This window comes from Lepisosteus platostomus, chromosome 3, assembly GCF_059453375.1.
Source record: "Lepisosteus platostomus isolate fLepPlt1 chromosome 3, fLepPlt1.hap1, whole genome shotgun sequence".
In the NCBI taxonomy this organism is placed as follows: domain Eukaryota; kingdom Metazoa; phylum Chordata; class Actinopteri; order Semionotiformes; family Lepisosteidae; genus Lepisosteus; species Lepisosteus platostomus.
In genome coordinates this window covers 59,610,324-59,625,271 of record NC_142613.1, presented here as the reverse complement: position 1 = coordinate 59,625,271, position 14,948 = coordinate 59,610,324, and the positions used below count along the sequence as shown (strand labels likewise).

General features: G+C 38.1%; 1 protein-coding gene across 2 annotated transcripts in view; it reads left to right on the top strand.

Annotated features, from left to right (window-relative positions):
* Nucleotides 1–14,948, top strand: part of LOC148675170 (tyrosine-protein phosphatase non-receptor type 14-like) — a 99,193-nt gene that overhangs the window by 67,132 nt on the left and 17,113 nt on the right. For both annotated transcript variants that reach the window (XM_088626231.1, XM_088626230.1), the window contains 8 exons: nucleotides 236–306; nucleotides 1,225–1,312; nucleotides 2,100–2,188; nucleotides 2,536–2,623; nucleotides 7,445–7,527; nucleotides 8,522–8,579; nucleotides 11,403–11,481; nucleotides 12,916–14,381. In XM_088626231.1, coding sequence (XP_088482357.1) covers nucleotides 236–306; nucleotides 1,225–1,312; nucleotides 2,100–2,188; nucleotides 2,536–2,623; nucleotides 7,445–7,527; nucleotides 8,522–8,579; nucleotides 11,403–11,481; nucleotides 12,916–14,381 — 2,022 coding nt within the window. The remainder of the gene's footprint in view (nucleotides 1–235; nucleotides 307–1,224; nucleotides 1,313–2,099; nucleotides 2,189–2,535; nucleotides 2,624–7,444; nucleotides 7,528–8,521; nucleotides 8,580–11,402; nucleotides 11,482–12,915; nucleotides 14,382–14,948) is intronic.

Genomic DNA, 14,948 nt, shown 5'->3' with positions numbered 1-14,948 from the left:
GCAGAAGGAAAACCTCTGCCAAAAGGCTGTTTTCTCAAGGCAAACGAGTCCTTCTGCACTGTCAAAAATGTTTAATCTGAGGTTTAAAATTATTTTTCTGGAGTACCGTAGTACAGCACATTTGTAATTAGAGGTTATAGTTCTATGTATTACAATCTTGAGTTTTGTATTATGTTTGTTTTGGGCTTCTAAAGGGTGCCATGCGTTCCGACAGTCTACATTGTGTTTATTTCAGAAATGGACCCAAGATGAAGAAGTACTAGAAGAGCTGACTCAGAAAGTTGCTGAAGAACACAAGAGTCACTGGTAGGCCCATGTGAAGGAATTCAATTTCATTCTGTGGCAGAATATTCTGTGATATTTTTAGTTTTAAAAGTGAAATTGATGGATATTTGAGATACAAAATATGAGGGATTGCCTCTGCTTTGTTTCTTCATAGAAATACTGGCATATTTTACAACATGAGTGCAAACAAGAGAAAATCCTACATACCATTTTGCATGTTTGATCCTCTGATCTAGAAATGAGGCTTAGACTGAAGAAGTGGCATAATCTTACAGCTTCTCTCATTACCCTGGAGGAGCTTAACTAGAGCTTATGTTAGATAAGGCTAAAAAAGGGATTATCTTAGATGTCAGATTCTGATGTTTAGTGTAGGACAATCAGCTGGGCACTGTTAAATGCAAAATTTAATAACATGCTAAAAATGTTCCATACACAACCTGAAATTTATTTTTTTCTTCTATATTTGCATACTCTGTCGAGCAACATAACAGTTATGAAAGAAAGCTGGCCAATTGGCCCATCTAGTCTGTAGTAAGTAGCTGATTGATTCAAGTACTGTAGCTCATCCATATCTTTCTTGAATGGAGTCTGGGTATATTGGCTTCAACACCATGGGTTGGGTAGCATGTTCCACAAAGCCTTCAGATGGTTTCATCTGAAAATGTGCTTACCAGCTATGCCAGAATCATTGATATAAATTAGGAAGCAGGGTGGTGCAAATAAAAATACCTCCTTTGCATATACATCTCTCCAATTCTGAAAGATACAGAAATGATCTTACAGTAACAAAGTCTTTTGTGATTTTATTAATATCATACTACTCCTGAAAATGGTTCTCCATCAAGAAAGAACAACAGCAATTACAAATAGGTTTTCCTTTCGCTGCTGTGTCTTAATGATCAGCAGTTGCTCTTTTTTACCTCTTTGTTTCTGCTTTAGCCGAATGCCACCTGCAGAAGCAGAGCTCCTGTATATTAAAGAAGTGGAGAGGCTTGAAGGTTTTGGGCAAGAAAGCTTTACTGCTAAGGTACTTTGTTCATTTTTTACATACTGTTGATAAAAAGCTGTGGTTCTTAAGCTGATGTCTGAGTTCCCACATCCAGCCTCAGAAATAAAATAGGATCCTCAAAAAGGCTTGTAGACTACCCTTATAGGCACATGCCTTTACTATGTACCCTTGCTGCACTGCTTTTGCTGTTGTGTTATTGATAATATTTTCGATACCAGTTTACATCTGTGATATTTATAGATACAGAAGCAGAACTGGAAATGACAGGGATCTTTTCACAGTGCCTTCAGATAGCATTCACCACCTTTGGATTTTTTCTCAATTTATGCTACAAACTCAAATAGAAATACTTTTCTATGGGATGTTTTGTCAATGAGCTGCACGGTGTTATTCTATGCCAAAGTGGAACAAATGTTTTTATGTGTAATTAAAATGAAAATACTGAAATATCAAATCTAGACAAGTACTCACTTTTGGTAGGATATTCCAAATTGAGCCCAGGTGAGTTTAAGTTTCTTGTGACCGCTCTCTGCCATGTAAATGGAGTCCATTGGTCCTATCCCCCAGTCTAATGAAGTCTAATGAATCATCCTTAACAGGTGCCAACATTTGGAATAGTCAATTGCTGATACATTGGTTGAGTTAATTAAACCAGGCAGACTATTTTTTTAATGCTTGCTAGTATTTAAAGGCATAGCCTTTTTCATCAGCCTACCATTGTGGGTGTTGCTAGTGTAATACAAACACTTTGGTCAATGCTTAATGTCTTAATACGTGATGGACTACTGTATATTTTATTTTCCAGGATAACTTTGCCAGTGACATTTATCTTGGAGTTTCTTTTATGGGGGTGTTTGTCAAACACAGAAATGGAAGATCAACCATTGTATATAGGTAAAAACAAAGATTCACAAAAGCATTTTCAATTATTTAAGGATATTTTTAGTTTCTACCTTTGCTACTGAATGTTACTTAATTTCTAAAAAAAAGAGTACATTCTTTTCTGTTTGTATTTGGTAATGTCCTTTGAATTATTTTGTTATATACAGAAGTAGCTGCTAACCATTTAAAAGATAACTTTTGCACCAAGGTGCATACAAACTGTAAACATTGATATATTACACAGATGACCTTATGAAGTCATTTATATTTATTAATTAACAATTCTATGAGAGGTATTACCATGGGTGAAATGTAAAGTGCTAGTGGAATGCAAAGAATGTGTTATCTTCTATTTGCAGATGGAATGACATTGGCAATATCACACACAACAAGTCAGCAATTACCATAGAGCTAACAAACAAAGAGGAGACTGTCCTTTTTCACACAGTAAGTGTTATGTCTACAAAGAGCAATTTCAATCCATGCTTAGCTACTCCAAGGTTATCTCATGTGAAAATGTAAAAAGTGAGGAGTATATATGTTCCATTAAATATCTTTCACTTTTTGAAAACAATAAATATTCAGGTAAACTTTCTACCACCTGCTACATCATAAAAAATATTGACTTTGGGATCTGAGTGGCCACTGTCTCTTATGGGTTTTCTATCCTTCCAAAACTCTTGATTTTATTTGAATCAGTCATTCACTATGTTTCCAGGATTAAAATCTCTGCCATCCCTACGGGACAGGAGTGGTTACATTTGCCTTTGTCGTAGTGTGCTAAATGATTAGAACTTGTAATTTTTTTGTAATCAATAAATCGCACCTAATGCAAAAATAATTATGTGTATTTCCAATGTACAAGACATAGGAAAGAGTTATTCAATCACATTTTGACCATTTTTCCAGTGGGGCTGTTAAGATAATTTCTCATTCCCCTTTCTTGTATAAGTGTGTAGACTTGCATACAGCTGCTCATATTCAGCACATTCAGAACTTAAACAGTAGTTAAACATAACTGCTCCTAAGAATGCTCTGGACATTTGTCCAATTCAAAGAATACTATTTAGATTAAAAGAATGCTGTTAGGGTTTAAAACACTAACTGGGAGAAAAAGAACACCTCTTTATGAACAAGTAATAGGTTTGTTAATAGGTAGGAGAACACAACGTTTCAGCCGTGGATCCCTAAACTCCTCCACTAAGGGCAGCTGTTCCCCCCTCACCTGGAGAGAGTTATCAACTCTTTTCTGGGAGAGAACCATGACCTCAGTCTTGGAGGTGCTGGTTCTCATCCCAGCCGCTTCAAACTCGGCAGCGAATCGCTCAAGTGCACGCCGAAGGTCACAGTCAGATGATGCCAAAAGGATAACATCATCTGCAAATAGCAGAGATGCCACCCTTAGTCCCCCCAACTGGACACCCTCACATCCTCGGCTGCGCCTTGCTATCCTGTCCATGAACAGCACAAACAGGAGTCCAATGCCCACAGTGAATGACTTTGACTTAATGCCAAGAATTCAGTCACAGCACTCACTGCATATAGGTACCGAATAGCACACAAACGCAGTCCCGATACCCCATATTCCTGCAGCACCTCCCACATCACATGCCGAGAGACACGGTCATATGGTCATGTAAGTTTGGAGTTTGGAGAAGCCATGGAGAAAGACTATCGGATGGCCTCCAAGTTGTTCTGGCAAACCGTTCAGCGTCTCAGGAGGGCCCTCCTCGCCCAGGCTGTGCAAAGCAGGAATGGGGATGTACTGACCTCTTCTGGGGACATTGTTGAGTGGTGGAAGGAACACTTTCAGGAACTCCTCAACCCGGTGGACATGCCCTCTTATCAGGAGCCAGTGACAGACATATCTGATGCGGGGGGGCCCATCACTGTGGTCGAAGTCGCTATGGTGGTCCGAGGACTCCGTAGTGGAAAAGCTGTCGGGGTGGATGAGATCCGACCAGAGATGTTGGAAGCACTGGACACTGTTGGGGTAGTGTGGCTAACGCACCTCTTCAATGTTGCATGGAAGGCGGGTAAAGTACCCTTGTACTGGCAGACTGGGGTGGTGGTCCCTATATTTAAGAAGGGGGAGAAGAGGGTGTGTTCCAACTATAGGGGCATCACACTCCTCAGGCTCCCTGGGAAAGCCAATGCCAGGGTACTGGAAAGGAGACTCCGCCTGGTAGTTGAGTCTCAGATCCAGGAGGAACAATGTGAATTCCGTCCTGGCCGTGGAGCAGTGGACCAACTCTTCTCCCTGGCGCAGTTGCTTGAGGGTGCGTGGGACTATGCTAATCCAGTCAATCCATATGTTCTGTGGATTTGGAGAAGGCATATGACCGTGTCTCTCTCGACCAATAAACCCTAATGTGAAAAGGATGCAAAAACCGATTCAGGCAATTATAAACCAATAAGTCTGATTTGAAATATACAGTTAAAGTAGCAATTATTAGAACTAGAGGATTACTTTTATGGACATATCTTTGTTAATACTCAACATGAATATAGATACTTACCAACTTGTTCAGGTTCAGGGCATATAGAGTATTTAGATTTTCAGAAGACTTTTGATAAAGTTCATTATAAGAGTAAATCTCAGACTACATGTGGTATGCATTCAGGACAACTGTACTAGGACCAATGTTCTTTCTTATATATTAATGTTGTGGGTTCTAGTATAGTTAATAAACTTGTCAAGATTTAGATGATGCCAAATTAGGAGAATTAACAAACACTATAAAAGCTGCAAATTAAATTTTAAAAGATTTTGCAATTTGACTGGTCACACTCCTGGCAAATGATATTTAATGTAGACAATTGCAGGGTATTGCTTGCGGATACAAAACTATAAATGTTATGTAATGGGAAAGACTGACATATAAGAGGCTACTTACAGAATGTTTGTGCTAGTTATTTACGTTGACTCATCACTTACATCTACAAAGCAATGTGAAAAAACAATTTAAAAGACAAAATCTTATAATATATATTTAAAATCTAAGAATGTAAATAAAGGGTTTTTATTAAAATTGTATAACACACTAGTAAGGCCGCATCTAGAATATTGTGTACAGTTTTGGTCAGTATGTTATAGAAAAGATATTACCAATCTGAAATAAGTCCAGATACATTCTAGGGTTTAAGGGAATTTTCTTCACTGACCATCTAAAGGATGTGGACTGTTTTAGTCTTGGACAAAGACTATAAGGGTGCCAGATACAAATTCAGAATCCTCCAAGTGTACCCAGCAGATTCCTTTAAAATGAACAGTGAAACATGAACCAGAGGACACAAGTGAAAAAATACATGGATTTGCTTCTTTTCCCCAAAGGATTGTGCAAGTATGGAACTACTTTACATAGCAATGTTTTTGAAGCCAATACCTTGGCTCCTTTCAAGAAACGTCTGGATGAGATTCTTGTATCAATTAACTATTGAAGCCAAATGGCCTCCCCATTTTTAACTCTTCTCATATTCATAGGTCAAAAATATTCTTATACTTGTAAGAACTTACAGGAAAAAAATATACATATAAAGGTGATAGTGTTTGGAGAAATGACCATGAACAGTCTCAGTAAGATATTATGAACAATGAAATCCCTTAAAAATATTTTATAAGATAAACTTATTTTATAATTTTGTGCATCTTTTATTGTTGCTGAGGCTGGTAATTTGCAATGCAGTTTATTTTGCATGATTGTATATCATGTCAAGTAGCTACTATTTTATAAATGGTTTTTAAGTGCTTATTGGTCTGTTAATTAAATAGGCTAGTACAGCAATAAATTGATTATTGTAAATCATTCACAGTGTAATATGTATTTTATTTTTAGTTTACTGGTCACTTTAAAAGTTACATTAACAATAGATTAAAATATGAATATGGGATCACTTAAAGCACTGTCCTTTAGGAGGCTGTCTGCCCTCAGATCTAATTATGTAGCACTTCATTTTACTTTACATTGTTCCTCCAAAGACCTCTTGTTGTGTTTTGCAAGCGTAAACAAACCCTGAGATCTTCACCTCCAGGCTAATATTTTCCTGTTGCTCATTGCATTCCATTTTGAAGAAGTAGTTTGTCTTCATATAATGCTTTGAATTGAGACCTGTGCTGACATCTGCCAAATATTTCCTAAAAGAGTCATGGAGTGTACAGTATTTACAATTTATTAGTGAAGCACAGTGTGCATGTTTATCTCTGCCACATTTTATTTAACATTTTCCTGGAGCAGTCTCTGTAGAAATACATGTTTGCTGAAGTTTGAGGCACAGAAACAGCATCAGAAATAAAAAAAAAACATGTTGGGTTAAAGGTAAAGGATATGTGAAATACTGTGACAAGCATGATCATTTCAATCATATCTTCAGCACACTTTCAGTTACCACTTATCCAATTTGTTATCATGGTGGCCCAGAGCCTGTCCCGTGAAGCACTGGGCGCAAGGCAGGATACACCCTGGACAGGACAGCAGTCTGTTACAGGGCACACAGACACAAACATGCTAATTTTCCCAGAAGCCAGTCAAGTTAAGAGTGTCTTTGGAAGAAAACCAGAGCATCTGAAGAGAACCATGTAGACACGGGACACATACAAACACTGTGGCGATAGCACCTCAGGTTCTGAATCCAAGGCCCCAGTGCTGTGAAACAACAATGCTAACCACTGTTCCACTGTGTCTCCCTCATTTTATACACTTAATGTAATTATTATGAATTACATTGATAGAGAGCTTTCATCCCCAAAACTCTAGTGTTTCAGGTGGGCAGGGATTTTGAATCCCAGAGCAGAGTTTAGCTAGAACACTGAAGTTAACACCCTCTTCTTATCTTTCAAACATGGATGTTTAATGACTGGTAGTCAAAATATTGTACCATATTCCTATGACTTATCCAAAGGACAACACCTCCTACAGCACAGTGTCTCTGGTCTCTACACCGGTGCACTAACATTTTGACTCGGAGGAGTGCACCAGCACCACTTGAAACAACAACAACAACCTGTCCTATCATAATGCTAACTAGTCCCAGACTTGCTTTGCTTCTGAAATCTTATGAGATTAAGATACAGTGTGGTGAGAGTGGTTAATCCTGTAAAATACTATGTCTCTTAATTGTCCCAGAAGCAACTTTGTGATAAATGAATGGCTGGCTTGAAAAAGATTAGGACTTTTACTGAGGCAACTACAGAAGATCAGGGAAGACTTTCCAGGTATACTGTATTTATGCTTGAGAAATGAAGATTTATTTTTACCTTATGTTTTTCAGGATGATATGGAAATGGCCAAATATATTTCAAGATTGTTCACTGCCAGACACAAATTCTACAAACAGAACAAAATTTGTACAGAGTAAGTGAATTTAAAACTGTTCAGAATTTTACCTTTGCTTTTCTGTAACATTACCTGTTGTCTTATTTTTGGTTTGTAAAACAAACAAAAGCATGTTAAGCATGTTATTCATTATAACACAAACGTTTATTGGGCTCATGTTCGATTGAAGGGTTCTTCAAGTACAATCTGTTATATAAACTAAAATATTATGTTTCCTGGATAAGACAAAGTACTTATTTGCTTTGTTCGATAAAAGATAGCTTAGTGGATACCAGCTGTGCACTTTATATTTCTCTGATATAATGAGAAGATACTTATGTTTGCACCAACTGTCCCTTTTTAACTTTCCTCACAGTTTCTCAATGCTTTCCCAACAGTACACATTAGCTTTCAATAGATAATGGACTAATGTCTTTGCATGTTATTTCTTGTTTATTTTCTTTTCCACAAAAAAACATGATTTGCTTTTAAAACCTCATTCAGAAAGATAAATAATTTCGGGTGGAGCGGTGGCTCCACCGCTGTGGCTGGAAGGTTGCCGGTTCACGTCCCGCAGCCGGCAGAGGAATCCTACTCCGTTGGGCTCCTGAGCAAGGCCTTTAACCCCAACTGCTCCAGGGGCGCCTTACAATGGCAGACCCTGCGCTCTGACCCTAGGCTCTCTCCCTATCTCTGTGTCTGTGTGTGTCTCATGGAGAGCAAGCTGCGGTATGCGAAAAGATAATTCCTAATGCAAGAAATTGTAAAGGGTAAATAAAGTCATGTTATATATATATATAAATCTCAATGCATGAAGATGTGTGTAAAAGTGCCATCCATACAAACAAAACAGATTCTTCTGTAAATTCAGAGTGCTATAATTAACCAAATCAAAGAAGTGATTCTGTGTCCCTCCACACAAATCGTCTGAGCATATTGAAATAAATTAGTTGTCTTCTTTTACTTGTTGCTTAAAGTTTTGAAAAGGTTGTAATAAATTCTTAATCAACTGGCCTGCATTTTGTTTCCACAGACAGTCCAATTCGCCTGCACCAATAAGGAGAAGACCAACGTGGAGCCGTTCATCACTGGTACGACGCTTAGCCAAAGTTGATTAAAAAAAATCTCTGTAATGTTCATGCTTGTGGGCACAAGTCTCAATCCACATAGTAAGGTGGGGAAGAAACTACAATCCATAGTGCAGGTGGGGGGCACTAGTTTGTTGTAGGCAGGTCTAAGTACATTTAGGAGTTGAGGACAGGGGAAAGAGCATATAAGGATTTCATACAGGACCCCACGCATAGTAGGCGTCATTGTCTATATCAAAAGGTTAATTTTATTTACATTTCTGAAAAAATGTCCTCCACTGCATCAACATAAGTGTGATAGACTTTTTCCTGTCTAGCATTTCATTCTTCTACACATCTCTCACATAGATTGGACTTTCAGTTTTTATGTTGTCATTCCTGTAGTGCAGTTATTTGTGTTCCAAGCATTACTTAATACACTAAGAAGATGCTCTCTATATGCTGTGTGTATAAAGAGTGATAAGCTATGCCTTTGACACTTATATGTTTATAAAATGAGAGAAATTAAAAAATAAATAATTGGCTATACTAATGTAGGAAACAAGGCTGTAAAACTAAATGGGTGTGTAGGTATTTTGTTAGATGCATTCTTTTTTTACAGTTAGCCTTCAGCTCTACCAAATACAATACAGTCCCTGGTGAATAATAAAAATGAAAATGGCAACATTTGTTGCAGTTTCCTTTGCCTTGGGCATACACAGAAAGCTTTTATTTGCTTTTTTTGTTCTGCAATCCTCTGAAGTATTCTGTTAACATGACCGATTCGGGAAATGGATAGTTAAAGTAAGTACTTAAAAACATTCTAGTTCTACCCTGTTAAAACAAAAGGAGTTGAGATTCATAGGCAGGAGATGGTGGATTATGAGTATTGTATTCTGAACTGATATTCAGTACCAGCAAACCAAATTAATAGACATTTTTTGACAGAACTCACTGTTTCACCAATATGACATTTGGACTGTTACAGCTACTCTTGTTTAAACTGTGTATTTATCTTGTAAACAATGACTAGAATACTGTACCATGTTTAGTACGTTTTATAGTGTCGTGTTTACTGTATATGACACCTTGTTTATGCAATGCAAGCAGCGTTCTTTTTACTGCAGTGTCTAGAGAAATGTGCCAAACTACCATAATATAAAAATAAAATGGAAGCAGTGTAGCAATTAATTCTCTTTGGATAAAACTATTATATTTCTAAAATGTCAGCTGAATGCAGATAATTATTTTTCCTAAGAAACCAGTCTTAGATGCACCATACATTAATGTTGTTTATTCTTTAGATGTCATATTTTTAATTATTTAATAAAGTAATTTCTTCAACAGATATCAGTTGCAAAATCTAAGTATCATGGAGATTTATCTGTAGTTTATATACCATAGCAAAATACCATTAATACCATTAGCAAAGCACCCATGTGCATGCTTCTACCTTACTTCTAAACTTCATGTTTTCAACAAATAATTGGCAAATATGGGCTATGAAAAGGGCATGTGTCATGAGCTAAAAAAGTGATAAAATGGTGCACTGCAACAACACCGCCCCCGCTGTATAAGTGTGTGGGATTAGGCTTTGGTTTCTGTTCCTGGTTCAGCTGATTTTTGTTCTACCTGAGCATTCCATTAAATACTTGAACCCTTAATAGACCAAATTATAGGTTGAAACCCTAATTGTGTTGATTCCTAAACCTGGAGGTTGTCTTTTAACTATTGTTATATTTTACTAAATAATAATAATAATTGCTAACACTTATATAGCACTTTTCTGGACACTCCACTTAAAGCGCTTTACAGGTAATGGGGACTCCCCTCCACCACCAACGTGCAGCTCCACCTGGATGTTGCGACGGCAGCCATAGTGCGCCAGAACGCTCACCACACATCAGCTATCAGTGGGGTGGATAGCAGAGTAATGTAGTCAATTCATAGAGGGGGGTTATTAGGAGGCCATGATTGGTAAGGGCCAATGGGAAATTTGGCCAGGACGCCGGGGTTACACCCCTACACTTTTCGAGAAACGCCCTGGGATTTTTAATGACCACAGAGAGTCAGGACCTCGATTTTACGTCTCATCCGAAGGACGACCGTTTACAGTATAGTGTCCCCGTCAGGGCCAACATGGATTGCAGGGTGAGCGTAACCTTAGTTTTTCCCAGGAGGTCTCCCATCCAGGTACAGACCAGGCTCTCACCTGCTTAGCTTCAGCGGGTTGCCAGTTGTGAGTTCCAAGGTGCTGGCTGTGACCTAGTTTGACTTATTTACTTCTTTTAAAGCCTTGATTTTATTATTACCTACATAATTACCTTTTGAGTTACTTTACTTTTTTTCTAATTAAAAATAATTAGAAGACAGAATGCAGTAGCTTCAAAATAGAATATGTAGAATATGTGTCTCTGTGTTAATAGACAATTCTCATCATCTTCTATCAGTAGCATCTAGTAAAAGTCTGCTAACAGACATTGTAGTCAAATGGGATAAAAAATAAAATTAATGTATCTTTTCAGGAATATTGATATTATTCAAAATGATGGGTAAGACATTCCTTCATGTTCAGCACTATTTTACTTTAGATTTTAATTTAGAAGTTGATAACTAATTTAAGATTGAAAACTTTAACAACTTTGCATATATTGTAATTATGGCAAGTGAAGTGAAACAAAACCAGGTAAACTGGAATCTTCTGTGGCTGAAATTACCACTGTTGAATTACGAGCACAAGCTGGAGATAAAAATCAATATTATAGTCCCATTTTAATCTAGTCTCTGTTAATAAAATCTCCAAGAGGAGAGTTCTCTTTTATTCAGCACTTTGCTTTTGTCTTTCAGCAAAGACCTCAGTCATATATCCTGCAGCCAATGCATACCCAATATGGAGAACACTATCAAGAAACACGAACTTCACAAGGTACCTTTTGTCCCTTTGTCTGAAGCATCCACATCAGCCAGCCTTCATTAATCAATTTTACTTGAACAGTTTAGTAAAGAATTTTTTGGTAGAAACTTTTTTTTTTGTATTTTATGATCAGTATTCCATATATCAAAAAGGGAATAGCTCTTGGCCACCCAAACCCTAATGAATCTGCTTTTTCCACCTAGCAGACCTTAAGAATTTAATACACGTTTTAAACTACAATTCCCCCAGCAAAACAGCAACAAAAACAACAAATAGTATATCGTTAACATTGGATTAAAGCATTACTAAATTTGATTTTTAGCAAAAATACAGCAAGAGTAACACAACACACCACAGTTTGTTAAAATGGAAATGTGATGATTTCAAAATATTTCTCTACTATTTTGTTTATCTAATCAGTAAAGAACAGAGTATGGTTTTTATAAAGGTCAGGAGGTCAGTGCACTGATGTTCAGAAATCACAAAACATTACATCATTCAGTGATCCAGGTTCAAAGAGAGCAAAAATTTAGTTTTTGAATTACCTTAAACAAAGTGATAGTTAAATGTAGTTTACAATACCATACAGTATTTGATATGACATAGGAAACAAAGAGCATAGTTTCTTTTCCACTAAATCAAGAGCACCAGAAATCTGCTTTGAACAAAGTTTTGCAAATCATTGGAAGAGAATAATTCTTATTTATGGTTGAATTTATTTTACAAGTTGCTTACGTATATACTACTTATTATAATTATTTGCTAGGGATAAAATGCCCTTCCAAATAAATTTTGCAACATTTTGCTGTACTATAAAGAAGGCAGTAAGGCCTTAGAGAGTTCAGGAGAAGGGCAGCTAGATATACAACTGTTTTGAAAGAGAGAGTAATAGATTTTTGTTTTACTTCTGCTTAATAGATTTAAGTGAAATCTCTGGAGTTTTGAAAGGAAGATACAGATTGCACTAAGCGTTTTTTTCTGGTTCATCCAGCATAATAGGAATGTAAATGAATCTTTGTTATTTTAGAAAGGATACATTGAAACTGTTCTTCATGAAGAAACATAAATTCCTTGGTCTATTTGCAAATTTGCAGTGTTGATGCGAGGATACTGTGATTCTTCAAATGTCTGCTGAATATTGTTTTATGATTTGTTTAATTACAGGCCTAAAGCAAATGTTGAATACCAAAAGGGAGTGTTCTTGTTTTAGACTTTTATACTAATTTATTAAATACTTTCTGGCAGATAACATGAATACTTTACATTACAGTTTCTTGAGGGTTTCTTTAACACTGTTAATGAAATATGAACATGTCAATGAACACAGAAACCTCAAACTGCCAGTAGGAAATTTACTTCAATTAAAATAATTAAACATTCCAGAGATAGAGTGGTACCAGATTACAAAGTGAATAATGTACTTGTTCTGATCTTTCTTTGTAACAGACAGCATATTCCATGAAGATATTAACCCCTACTACAAATCCCAGACGAGTCTCGATAGGTGTCCAGTTGACTATGCCTTCATGAATGGGACTGTTCCCAATGGCAGTGTGTACAGTACCCCCAGCATGAACTCTCTCAACCATTCCCAGACTTTCATTCAGGCTTCTCCAATGTCTTCCAATCTCAGCATTCCTGGCAGTGATATCATGAGACAGGACTACATTCCCAGCCACAGACATAGTGCCATTATTGCACCCTCCTACCGCCCGACCCCCGAGTATGAAGCAGTGATGCGACAGAAGAGAGGGATTGTCCACATGGACCATAGCCAGTCCCTCAGAAACCTCAACATCAGCAACACCTTTGCATACAGGCAACCCGAAGGTATGGTATACAGCCAACCAGAAATGAGGGAGAGGCAGTACCCGAATCCTTATGGCCCACAGGTCAGTTACAGCAAACCAGTTGCTCCCTCAGCTCATGTGAACCCCAGCAACTCAGCAGCTAGTCAGGCAGCTGCTAGTGCCATATCCCATACTGTGAGTACACCTGAGCTTGCAAACATGAAGCAGCAGGGCACTCAGGGCTATAGCACAGCCCACATGCTGAGAAACCACTTTTCAAGACCTCCACCCCCTTATCCTCGCTTCCGCCCAGCCACCAGTACCCCAGACCTGGCCAGCCATCGCCACAAGTACATCAGTGGAAGTAGCCCTGAACTGGTCACTCGCAAGGTGCAGCTATCTGTCAAAACCTTCCAGCCCGACAGCTCCCCTGTAGTGCACCAGTCCCTGCAGGAGGTGAGTGAACCCCTCACAGCTGTCAAGCACCATCCCTCAGTAAATAAGCGCCACAGCCTAGAAGTCATCAGCAGCATGGTACGTGGTATGGAGGCCATGGCCTTGAAGACGCTCAATGCCCCTTTGCCCCGGAGGAACACATTGAGGGAACAGGTGCAGCCCAAAGAGTCCATTCAGAAGGCCCAAGAAGCAACTGCACAGTATCAGCACAAGAAGACCTTGTCCAACGCCACCATGTTGATACACAGCAGTGAAAGTGAAGAGGAAGAGGAGGAAACCCCAGATTATGATGTTCAGATCCCAGGGCTCAATGAAGACATCAGTGCCCAGCTGCAGGCAGCTTTGGCTAAAATTCCTAATAAGCCCCCCCCTGAATACCCAGGTCCTAGGAAGACAGTTAGTAATGGAACTCTGAGGCATGAGAGAAACCAGGGTACAGAAGAGGCAGCAAGAATGCGAATGATGAAAGCTGGTCAGAGTCAGGTCAGCCCCCACTCTCGCAGTGAGCAGATCGTTGTCAGTGGCTCCCTGCTTGGACCATCGATTTCAGAGCCTGACTTGACAAGCGTGAAAGAGCGCGTCAAGAAGGAGCCGGTCAAGGAGAGGCCCGTGTCAGAAATGTTCTCTATTGAAGACAGCATCGTGGAAAGAGAAATCATGCAGCGGGTATGTAACCTTTTTATTTGTTTTTCACTAATGGCACTTGTTTTGAAATTTTTGATTTTAGACCTGGTCAGCTATACTTAACTGGGAAAGAGAAAAGCATCTGGCTCCAGAAAAATACTATATTAAATACTTTGCAAACTGTTAATACATGTGTATATATAAATAAATATGTAGTAAAGCACACATCATAGTGTAGTTTCTAAATGAACTTTAGTGGTATTCTCTTGTCTGGTATGTTAGATAAAACATTGTCAGCAACAGTGTATGCTCCCTTGCACTGTTATAGGGGCCAGGTCTGTCAACAAAATTGAGATGTTTCCTGTCAAAATGTGAACTAGGTCCAATGTATATTAAGACAGATTTTGAAATGGTTCTATTTTGCATCTGTATTGTGTTTCAAAGTAAACTGGCCCTTTTTATGAGACATTTTGTAAGCATCTCTATTCTAATTAAGCCTTTTCTGAGTCTATAATAATGTTAATATAATCCCTTGTTTAATATAATTTATTGTGCAACAGTGCCAGTAATTCAGTAATTAGGCTTTTTGTTTAACTTTAGATTCTGGTG